Here is an 11,854-nt window from a genome sequence, read left to right as displayed (position 1 = left end):
CTCCCCACCTTCCTATCTGTCTCTCCTCTTTCTCCTTCTACCTTCCTCTACCCTCTACCTTCTTCTCTCTTTCTTCCTACCTCTCATTCTTTTTCTCCCTCTATCCAACTCTTTCCCTCTGTCTCTCCCTTCCACTCCCTCTCTTCAACCTCCTACTCTTTTACTCACCATTTCTTTTCTAACAGCTTTTATGTACCTCCCTCTCCTTTTATCTATCATTCTCGTTCTCCCCCATCCCTCCCTCTCCTTACCCCTAATTCTTCGTTCTCTCCTTCCCTCTCCTTCTTCCCTCTGATTATCCAGTCTCCCCCTCCCCCCCCATTCTTTCATAACTCGCCTAAGGATTCGGAGAAGACAAGGCGGAACTTCAGCCGCGCCTAAGCATTTGTTTGTGTTTACGTAAGCGAAGAGTTGCCGAGGCGGAGACGGTCTCGCGGCGCAGGACGTGAGGTTTCGCCGGTCTTCGCGAGCGGCCTTCGGGCACGAGGAGGGACAGGTGGTTGGGTGGGGGGTTCAGGGAAGGGGCATTGGGGCATGGGGTTGGGGCAGGGGGTAAGAGATTAGGGTAGGGAGGATAAGGGGGTATAAGGGAGGAGGTAGGGGCGGGGGAAGAGGGAGGGTTTGGGGGGTGAGGGGGGCGCGGAGGTACAAGTGCACTTAAGTGGAGCGTGATTCTATTCCGGACGTTATTCCCTCTCTCCGCGCGAAGGCTTTAATTCCGGTGAATTAGGGTTTTATAGCATATGATTTTCCAATGCGAAATTTCTTCCTCGCGTTCATGATCTTTTAGCGGAGTTTCGTTTGTTCTGTTTATTTATTCGTTCGCCTTCCTCGTTCCCTTCTCGCGTTCTGGCACGGCGTCCCCCAGATGGCAGGGAGGCGGCCGAGGCGCGTCAGAATGGCAGAGTAGAAAGAGGGAGGCCACCCCCCCTTCCCCCCACATAGGCATCCGACGCCCTCCCCCTCTTTCACATTCCTCCATGACGCCTATTACACCCCACCCGTGCTTTCGCCCCGCCCCCCCGTTCCTCCGCCCACGGGAGTATCCTCGCCCCTGCCCCATCCCTCCCCCTCCCCCGACTGCCCGCAACACCCCGCGACCGCAAGTCACACAGCGGAGCCGCCGCTATTTTGCTTTTCGTAACTTTCGAGTCACGTTGGAGCCGCGTGCATGACGGTTCCTGCCGCGCCCGACCTTTAAGTGCCTGCCCTGCTCGGCCGCATACCGAGTGTGGGATTGCGATGGAACCTCGCAGATAGTTTGGTTGAAAGCTCGATAGACGGGGGGGGGGGGGTATGATGCTTCCTTAGTGCCTCAAATTTTTACTTTAGTTCTCTCTGATTATGCTTGTTTTTCGTGTTTCCTCTTCATTTTTTCCTCCTCTTCTTCCTTCTTCTACCATCTCCTCCTCCACCTCCTCTTCCTCCTCCTCCTCCTCCTCCTCCTCCTCCTCCTCCTCCTCCTCCTCCTCCTCCTCTTCCTCCCTTTCCCTCCCCTTCCTCCTCCCCCTTCCTCCTTCCTCTTCCTCCTCCTCCTCCTTCTTCCTTCCAGGTTTTCTTCCTGCCAACTTTCAGTGACCTTTTCGTCATCCAAATGACCTTCCTGCAACGGTCACCGCATTGCAACACCGACAGGACACAAGATTACCCCCCCCCACCGCCCCCGACCGCCCCCCAACCGCCCCTTAAATGCCACAAAAAGGAAAGAGAAAAGATCGAGCAGTTATAACCCCGGTACCTACCAAGTTCCAGACCAACGAGGCGCCATAAAAGCGCCGCCTCTCCTCGACGCAAAACGGCGTCTTCGCGATTTTTCTGCCGTCTTTTGGTGCTTCTCCTTCCTCCCTGCTTCCCCTCTCTTCCTCTCCGCTTTTCCCCTTCCCTACCCTTTAGACTTTTCCTCGTTGTCTCCCCTTTTTATCCTTTGTGCGCTGTTTTTTTATGTTATACTACTTTAGCTTTATATATATTTTATATATATTTCCTATAACTTTAAATCAGATGTACTATTCTTGTCGATGTTTTTGTTTATGTCTATGTCTATGTCTATGTATATGATCTATATCTATTTATATATATATATATATATATATATATATATATATATATATATATATATATATTGTGTGTGTGTATTTATTTATTTATTTATTTATTCATTTATATTTTTATATATTTACACACACGCACACGCGCGCAGACATACATGTGTGTGATTGTGTTTGTGTTTGAACATGTGTCTTGATTACACAAAGATGACAAAAAAGTTTTTCATAACGCTCTGTTTGGCCTGGGCCGGGTGTATGTGTATCAGGAACGTATACACCTTGGCTGATCTCCCCGTACCCCTGCCTTTACCCCCCCATGCCCCCCCCCTTCCCTCCGTTCTTCACAGCAACACCTGGTAAACTTCCTATTATGGTGACGTCATCGTTGTTTATGAAGCGGCGCCCTCTCAGGAGGCGATCTCGGAATCTCCACTCGGCCCTTGAGCTCGAGAATCTCTTTCTCTCTCCTCCTCCTCCTCTTCCTTTTAACTTCGTCTCTCTTTTCTCTCTCTCCTTACTCTCCCTCTCGAGTATATCTCTATCCCCTTCCTCCCTTCCTCCCTCTTGCCTTTACACCCCTTCTCTCCTCTCTCTCTCTCTCTCTCTCTCTCTCTCTCTCTCTCTCTCTCTCTCTCTCTCTCTCTCTCTCTCTCTCTCTCTCTCTCTCTCTTCTATCTCTCTCTCTCTCTCTCTCTCTCTCTCTCTCTCCTCTCTCTACTCTCCTCTCTCTTTTCTCCTCCCTCTCCTTCTTTTTGTTCGCAACTGGCAGCTCGGGGTTGGCACCCTCGGCCTGTTTGTCCCGCGAAGGCAGTGGCAGGAGTCCCGCGTCGTCCGGGCTCTGGCCCACGTCTCCGTGGTCACCCGATCCGGAGCGCGTTGGCAGAGAGCCCGGCGTCCGGGCCTGTGCCACTTCGGGGTCAGCCAACATCCGGCGTGGAGCGGTCGACGTCACTCGGGCATGGCGTCAGCGGGGCGTCATACAGATACTGATAAGATAAGGAAGGGGGTGAGGGAGGGGGAGGGGGAGGAAGGGAGTGTTGTGGTGCCCTTACATTACGAGGCCAAGTTGAGTGCGCTTTGCCAGAGGTTTGTTTTGTTTTTGTTTTTTAAAGTTGCTTTAGCTTTCGTCTACTCTTCTTCTTTCCTTCTCTTCTTTGATTGCCTTTGCTTCTTGTTTGCGAAGGTGCCACGTCGTGCAAGAGTGGCTTTGGCTCTGACAACACCGGGTTGCGTCAGGTTTGTTATGCTCAGTGCCGGGGGGGAGCGGGGGTATTTTTCCTGATTCTTTCATTCTGCCAAGTTCGCTTTGTTGTTTTACTTGTTGTCCGACTTGTGTGGTAAACGTTTTATTTTATTTTATTTATTTATTTTTATTAAAGGTTCACTTATAACTGCCACTCTGTCTGTCCATCTCTTAGTGGTTATCCCCAGTTACTTCATCTCTCTCTCTCTCCCTCCCTCCCTCCATCCTTCTGTTTCTCCTTCTCTCCTTCTCTCTATCTTCTTCCGTCTCTCCCTCTTTCATCCTCCGTCCCTCCCTCTTTCCTTTCCTCTCTCTCCCTCTTTCCTTTCCTCTCTCTCCCTCTTTCCTTTCCTCTCTCTCCCTCCTTCCTTCTCTCACTCACTCACTCACTCACTCATTCTCCTCACTCCTCACTCCTCCCTCCTCTCTCCTCACTCACTCACTCACTCTCTCTCTTTCCCTCTCCCTCTCTTTTCCCCCTCCCCCCTCTCCCCTCCCCTCCTCCCTCTCTCTCTTCTCCTCTCTCTCTCTCTCTCTCTCTCTCTCTCTCTCTCTCTCTCCTCTTTCCTCTCCTCTCTCTCTTTCTCTCTTTCTCTTTCTCTTGCTCACCTGCATGGCATCGCGCAGTGTCCCGTGTCCTTGATTATTTCTCTGAGACGCTGCCCCCCCCCCCACCCATGTTGTCATTTCACAATCGGGCGGTGGGGGGAGAGGGAGGGGGATAAAAATGAGGAAAGGGGTGATTTGGTATTTGCATTTGGGTGATTGTAAAGTCCGGATCGGATATTGCGATAAGGAGGGCGGGGGGGGGGGGGGGAATCGGACGTATTGAAAGATTAGAAACAAGTTCGATGCCAACAGAGAGAGGGGAGGGGGTGGGGGCGTGGGTTGGGGGAGGGCATTAGAGGGTATTTTGTGGGGGTAGATGTAGGGGGGGAGTAGGGGGGATGGGTGAAGGTACTGTAGCTTTTTGTTGTTTGTTAGTTGTTGTTTTTTTGTCGCAGATATTTTTGTTTTCGACGACGGGTGAGTGTGAAGGTGTATGCGCTTATCTTATCTCGGAGATAAGGCCGATAAGGGGAGAGCGAGAGAGTGAGAAGGTCTGGCTGGACATAGTACGCGTCTGTATCTTAGTGAGGACTTACCTGTGATGTGGACGTCCCCGGGGAAGAAGGGTCGCTCGGTGTTTTACGTGGTGAGTGGCGGGTGTGGTGAGCCGGCGGGACGAGGTGTGGTGCGGGCGATGGTGATGGTGGTGAGCGCGTGGGGAGAGGGGGGGGGAGGGCGAGGTGATGGTGTCATGGTGTTGGCGTACGCGGATGGGTGGTGGAGGTCTGTGTGTGTAGTGTGTGTGTGTGTGTGTGTGTGTGTGTGTGTGTGTGTGTGTGTGTGTGTGTGTGTGTGTGTGTAAGGGGGGGAGCTTGTGAGGTGAGCGGTGATGAGCTCTTGTGATGGCGAAGCGGTGGAGAAGAAAGGCGAAGCCGGAGAGAAAAGCCTTTGCATCCCGAGCTCGCGTGGCCCCGCGTGCGCGCTTTCAGAAGGGCGGCGATTCCCTCACGTAACGTGAGGTCACACTTTTTGGGTTGCTTGCTTTCTTTTTCTTTTGCGCCCTCTTTCTTACTCTTCAGCTTTTTCTGCTTCCTCTTCAGTTTCTCTGTGTTCTCTTCCTCCTCCTCCTCCTCCTCCTCTTTACTATTATTTTTCCTTTATAAAATTTTCCATTTACTTCCCCTTCGCGCTTCCAATTCCTCCTCCCTATTTTCTATAAACGTTTCGATGAAAAGCAGAGAGGAATTTTGGAAATAAACGTTCACATGAGCAAAATGTCCGCCAGCCTCCCAGGTGCGAATTGGCGGGCGTGGGCGGGGCATGGGCGGGGTTCGCGCGGGAATGGCACATCCGGGGGCGGGCGGGCGGGCGAATGGCGTGATGGGCGTGATGGGCGCTTCGAGCGATCGTCGCCGTGGATTTAATGGCCGTACTTGGCGGGAAGGAATTACCGGCGGTTGCAAGTGATGATGGGGATGATGATGATGATGATGAAGATGATGTGATGATGTGGTGAGTGCGGCGAGAGTAGGTCGAGCCGCTAGCAAGCAGCCCGGGTTCCTCTCTCTCTTTCTCTCTCTCTATCTATCTATCTATCTATCTCTATCTATCTATCTCTCTCTCTCTCTCTCTGTCCTTTCTCCGTTTCTCTCTTCCTCTCTCTGTCTCTCTCTTCTTCTCTCTGTCTCTCTCTCCTCTCTCTCTCTGTCTCTCTCTGTCTCTCTGTCTCTCTCTATCTCTCTCTATCTTCTCGTCTCTCTCTCTCTCTCTCTCTCTTCCTCTCTCTCTCTCTCTCTCTCTCTCTCTCTCTCTCTCTCTCTATCTCTCTCTGTCTCTCTCTGTCTCTCTCTGTCTCTCTCTCTCTCTCTCTCGCTCCCGTAACGTGACGGGCCAGGCGCGCGGGGGGAGGTCGCGCTGGGATTGGGAATCTTGAGTAGAGGTTCCTGCTTGGAATGTTGGCATTTGAGAGTGTATTTTGTGGAGGGAATTTCTGTTGTGCATTTTGAATATCTTGCTGTTTTTGTGTCGTTGTTTTGTCTTGTTCTTGAAGAAGCTAATGATTTTATTTCTTTCCAGACTCTCAAAGATGAGATGGCCGAGGTCACCGCGGAGATGGAGGCGCTGGATACGGGGGAAGACAGGTCAGTGTCTAATGGTCTTTCTGTTTTTGTCTTCTTCCCTTCTTTTATCACTCTCCCCACCTCTCTCCCTTCCTCACTCCTTTTCCCTCTTACCTTGTGTTCTTTCAAACCCTCCCACGCTAGCACGGTTTTTCCCACGTGGACCTGTTCGGTTTTCCCACGACCGGCCAGATTTTCCCACGCTTTTAAAATTGGAATATCCCTTTGCATCTGTTATACCTGCTGGCCTTAAACCTAACGCTGGGGTACTGGCTTGCGACGGGCGGGTGTGGATACAAGTGTATGGGGAGACTAATTAGGGCGTGCGGGTGTAGGTGTACCAGGTGTGGGGCCAAGCAGGGGGGGGGGGCGTCAGACGTTTGCCAGTCGCCTGCTTGCCTGCCTGCTTGTGACAGGTCCGCTCTCCTCCTGGGTGAATCACAAGCATTTTTTCTTCGTCTCAATTCTTTGTATTCGTGATTTCTTTTCCTTCTTTTATCACGTGTAACCTGGAGGCCAAAGGGAGGGGAAGGGGGGGGGAAGAGGTGGAAGGGGGGAGATAAATGGACCCTCAGGCCGGCCAGTCATTGGGGCGCTTGCGCGCTTGTATGTTTGTGCTTGTGACTGGGGGAGTAGAAGCAAGGGGGGGGGGGGGTAGAATACGTTGGGGGTGCTCTCTCGCGTAGCTTTCGAAGGACGTCAGGTAGTATTATTTACTAATTAACTTATTTCTCTCTTCTTTAACCATCCATATCTCATGGGCGTAATTTGTGAATGGGTGCCTTGCTTTGCAGGGACGAGGAGGAGGGGGAAGGGGGGGGGGAGGAGGAGGGTGACTCACTGGACAGATATTTTGATAAGGTTCAGTTCCTCGCCGCGGACGCCTCATCCCGCGAGAATGTTTGCTCTTTTATATTTGTCCTTTTTTGTGCTGGTTGTCTACTCATTTGTGTTTGGCTTCAGGGCTATTCATCTCTGTTGTTGTTTTTCTCCGTCGCTCTTCTCTTCGTGTTATACTCTCATCATAATGACTTTCCTCACTAAAATCGTTGTCGCCATCTCCATCCCCCCTCCCCTTTTGCCTTCTTTTCCTGCCATTTCTCCCCTCCTCCCTTTTCTCCCTCCCTTTTGCCCTCCTCCCCTTCTCTCTGGTTGCGTCTCACGGCTAATCGGCGGCGGCCGGATCCCCTCTGGATCGCTATTCCGGTGTCATCGTGATCGGAGGCGACGGCGACCTTGGGCAGAGACAATGGCTCGTTAGCGTGTCTTTTGCTTCCTGATGAGGTTTTATTCGGGAGATGTGGTTGGGGCTCGGGTGTTGGAGTCCATTTTTTTGTTTTGTGCTTTCTTGCCTTTTCCCTTTCTCCTACACGCACGCAAGCACACGCGCCCAGGTCAGAGAGGACGAGGACTTGGCCGTGTCCGTGGCCGTGCACTTGGCTTCGCGCGAGGGGAGAGAGAGAGAGGGAGAGAGAGGGGCAGAGAAGAGAGAGAGAGAGAGAGAGAGAGAGAGAGAGAGAGAGAGAGAGAGAGAGAGAGAGAGAGAGAGAGAGAGAGAGAGAGAGGCAATCCGTTGCTTCTGGGTGGAGGGAGGAGGCGAGGAAGCAAGGAGGCGAGGAGGGAGGAGGCGAGGAAGCAGGGAGGGAGGAGGTGAGGAGGCGGGTGCGTGGCGCTGACTGTGGCGGAGGCGGCTGTGTCTGCCAACGGCGTATTTATTTGTGGGAGGATCAGCAATCGGGCGTCGTGCGAGGGGGGGGGGGGTGACGGAGCGGTGGGGAGGCCGTGAGGAGACAATGACGAGGAAATGAGGAGACCGTCAAGGGGCAGTGAGGAGGTGATGATGAGACATTGAGAGCGCAGTGAGGATACATTTGGGAGGCAATGGAGGTTCCAGGAGGCGGCCGAGGGACGGGGCGAGGACAGACCCGAGCCGTCTCGAGTTACGAGGAGGAAGTCGGGGCGCTCGTTGCCGCTCGTGGGGCTTGCTTGCGCGGGCTCGTGCCGGTCAGAACAGCTCGGGGCGTGGGCTGCTGGATGTGTGTGTGTGTGTGTGTGCGTGTGTGTGTGTGTGTGTGTGTGTGTGTGTGTGTGTGTGTGTGTGTGTGTGTGTGTGTGCGTGTGTGTGTGTGTTTTGGTTAGGCGAGGATTTCATTTATGGTTGTTTTGTTCGTTTAGAGGACGAGGAGATTAGCGTGCTTGGATTGTTATTCATAAGTTGGCCACTGTCTCTCCCTGCTTTGTCTTCGTCCTTCCCTCTCCGTCCTTATTCATCCTTATCACTAATCTCTCCTCCGGTTCGTCATTCTTCGCGTCTTACGGTCATGCTTTCGTTTCTTCCTTTATGACGTGTTTTTTTCTGTAGTTGGTTCGCGCATTGCGACTCCATCGTGTGACCCGGCGTTCTGCGAAGGAAATTGTTGAAAACGCTTGTGTGCCCCCCCCCTAACCTCTACCCCCTGCCACGACCCCCTACCCCTGCGCCTCACCCCATCCCCATTGCAACCCCCATTGCAACCCCCCGGGCGAGCGGCGCTGATGGCGTGCTTGTGGTCGCCGGCCTGCTTGTTGCTGGCCGTCAGCCTCTCGACACGTACATGTACACTTCTCGCATTCTCGGCCACACTTTGAGGAGACCGCTATGTACAGCTATGCTCATTCTCTCTAATACAGCTGTATTTTTTGATGTGGATGTTTGGTTGTGTGCGTTTTGCCGGTATTGTATTTATTTTCCTTCTTGTCTCGTCCCATCTCTCTCTTTCTCTGGCTATGGGTGAGTCAGACGCGCTCTTACCTGTAATGTACCCTAAGGACATGTGTGGAAACGTGCCATAAACATCCCCCTCAAAGTTGGCTCACAAATAAGCGCGGGCGCACGCACACACACGCGCACACAAACACACACACACACACACGCACACACACGCACACACACACACACACACACACACACACACACACACACACACACACACACACACACACACACGGGAAGATATGTACGCACACAGAAACCTTCACGTACGTCTGTACTTTATTCAAGAAATGTTGTATGTCACCCTCGTTCTGTCGCAGCCTCTCACGCCCTTGCCCCGCCGCTTCACCCTGGCCGATGGATTTCCACGTGCTGCTCGACGTGGGTCTGTCACGCGCATGTGTGGTCGCCAGACATGTGTGCGGGTGGAGGGGCGCTTTTGCACGGCGTAGCACAGAGGTCGAAGTTCTTGCCCCGACTCCGGTGGGGCGTGAAAACTGTTGTGTCTTGTAAGGCACGGTGGGCCCGGCTCCTGCCAGGGAGCTGCACTGTATCGCAACGCCTCGGCAGCGCTCGCGCAGGCTGTCATTCCTTGTACGCGCGCGAGCCGGTCACGAGCCGCGAGGCGACCAGGAACATTTCCGCGTCCCGGTAGGAGCTTCGCAGGCAGGCAAGCAGATATGCGATGTCGACGCTCTTAGAAAGGCATCGTAAGGCTTCGTGCTTGCGTGCGGCGCGGGGCGTCACAGTACGCAGCGTCCTTCACTCTCCGAGGACTCCGCGGGGAAGTCCCTTTGGCCGCCGGAGCTCCCATTCCAAGCTCAGACATGTCCGGGTGTTGCTCAAGAGCCTGGGTTGTCCCGCGCCCCTGGCCGTTCCCTCCTGCTCTTTCCCATTCTTCATTTTCCCTCTTTCTTTCTTTCTTTCTCCTCTCTTTTCGCATATTCCCACCCTCCCGTGACCGTTTCCTTGCGGTTCTCTCTCTCTCCTCTTATTCCGCCCCTCCCCCCGAGCCTCTCTCACATCTCCTCCCCCCTCCCTCTCTTCCTCCGTCCCCCTCCCCGTGTCCTTCCCGCCCTCCTCCTGCGGCCGCTCGTCCCCCTGGCTCCCAGCATCCGTAGCGAAGGTGGCCTCCGAATCACTTGCCATTCGACTCGGAGGCTCATGACTGTCATGAGGGCTGTTCTGTTGGTCTTCCCTCGCCGCCCCCTCTGGCTAGCGCCCGTGTGGCCTGCAGCCGGAGCTCAGCCTTAGCCAGCGATGACAAACCTGTGACATTAATCCCCGTCGCTTGCCGTTGCATAATTCTTTCTCTCCGATTTTGCCTTGCGGTCGGCAGGTGGAAGGGGAAAGGAAGGGGGAGGGGTCCACGGCCGTGCCCCGCAATACATTCACAATGGCTCGGCAATGCCTGGACAATCACGCGGCTCATTATCCATCGGGTCCATTGTCGGTGCATGTGTAAATACGGGGCCGAGCCAGCCGTCCTTTGCTCCGCCGCAGCCGAGTGGAAGAGGCAGAGATTAAGTTAGGGGAGGGGGAGGGGGAGGGGGAATTTTGGAGGGCCGGGGCTGAGGGTGGACGGAAGGGGGGAAGGGAGGTAAGGGGAGGCAAAGGGGTTGCATGGGAAAGGGTCAGCGGCTGTAGGAAGATTGGCTCTGTGGGTTCCAGTTGTTCGGTGGTGATCGCCATTGAGAAATATGCATCCGACAACCAAAATATCATCGTATCAGTAGTTTATTTTGGCGTTTGTGCGAGTTATAAGTCGATTCTGGGCTATTGGGCGCAAGCAGAGGCTTCGCGAACCCACATGAATTCGTGGAAAAATCCCGGGAGAATCTGGGCCGGGTCGACGGGGCGCCGCCAACGATCCAGGTAGGCCTACAGGCATACATGTTAGACATTAAGCGTCACGTCGTTAGGATGCGATTCAGAGGCGAGATAAAGCTATAACTGACGCGACACAAACACTTACCGATGTAAAGATTGTTATGGTAGGACCCTCCCTCTCGTCTCCCCCTCTCACCCCTCCTGTCCCCCCTCTCTCACCCCTCCCGTCCGCCCTTCTCTCCCTCCCGTCTCTCCCCTCTCACCCCTCCCGGGTGAGGGCTGTTTAACATGAAAGACGCGGTAATGCTCCGATTTTTTTTTTTTTTTTTTTTTTTTTTTTTTTTTTTTTTTTTTTTTTTTTTTTTGAGGGATGAGATAAAAAGGGTGTCGACGGCCGTGTACTTACATATTTATGTTTGTTTGAGAGAGTGTGAAGGGGAAGGGGAGTTAGAAATAGACTGTTCCTGTTGCCCCCTCTCCTCGCCTCCCCCCCCTCCTCCTCCTCAGGAAGATCAGAAACCTTTGTTGAGACAGCAGTAGCGTCCAGGTGATCAGGGGGAGAGGGAGGAGGCGGAGAAGGAGAAAAGACAAGGAAAGAAGGCGGAGAAAAAAAAAAGGAAAAGAAAATAAAGAGAATAGGATAAAAAAGAAAAGAAAAAGAAGGAAAAGGAGAAAATACAAAGAAGGAGAAAGGGGAGAGGGAGAAGAGGGATTGGTAAGAAAGCGGGGGATAAGAGTAGGACCAGGTCAACATCCTAAGCCCACTTCTTGCTTGCCATGCTTCGAGGCTCGGCTTTGCGCTCTCACGCCCGGGATGTGCGGGGACGGAGACAGACACAGAGAGAGAGACAGAGACAGACAGACAGACAGAGACAGAGACAGAGACAGGGAGAGACAGAGAGAGAGAGGGAGGGGGGGGGGGTAGAGACAGAGACGAACGGACAGACAGAGATAGAGACAGACAGAGAAACAAAAAGAAAAACAAACAGACAGAGGGGAGGGCTCAGGATGGTAGGATTCCGCTGTAACTAAAGACTACTTCACAGAGTTCACTGCAAGTTCACTGCAGATGGCAGTTCTTGCGCGCGCGCGCGCGCGCGTGTGTGTTGTCTGTATGTGTGTCAGTGTTCTGGTCAGGAACATGTTTACATTTAAGAGCACGTTCCCCTTGGGAAGGGCCAGCCTCGCGCGCACACTTGTTTTTCTGTCGCCCGCCACGTCCTGACATTTAATTTCCCTTCGGAAGAAATCCCGAGGAAAAGAAGAGAAAATGTCGTTCTGGAACTCACAGAGAAGTGTGAAATTTTAGGAG

The 11,854-nt window shown here is 53.2% G+C and overlaps 1 protein-coding gene across 7 annotated transcripts in view; it reads left to right on the top strand.

Moving 5' to 3' along the window:
• Window positions 1-11,854, top strand: part of LOC119589934 (cytohesin-1-like) — a 90,792-nt gene that overhangs the window by 70,901 nt on the left and 8,037 nt on the right. For 6 of the 7 annotated variants that reach the window (XM_037938597.1, XM_037938598.1, XM_037938596.1 and 3 more), the window contains one exon: window positions 5,917-5,981. In XM_037938597.1, coding sequence (XP_037794525.1) covers window positions 5,917-5,981 — 65 coding nt within the window. Of the gene's footprint in view, window positions 1-4,410; window positions 4,487-5,916; window positions 5,982-11,854 lie in introns of those variants that run through there. The other variant, XM_037938599.1, reaches the window with a different exon arrangement.

This window comes from Penaeus monodon, chromosome 26 (assembly GCF_015228065.2).
Source record: "Penaeus monodon isolate SGIC_2016 chromosome 26, NSTDA_Pmon_1, whole genome shotgun sequence".
Classification (NCBI taxonomy): Eukaryota; Metazoa; Arthropoda; class Malacostraca; order Decapoda; family Penaeidae; genus Penaeus; species Penaeus monodon.
This window is presented reverse-complemented; position numbering and strand designations above follow the sequence as displayed.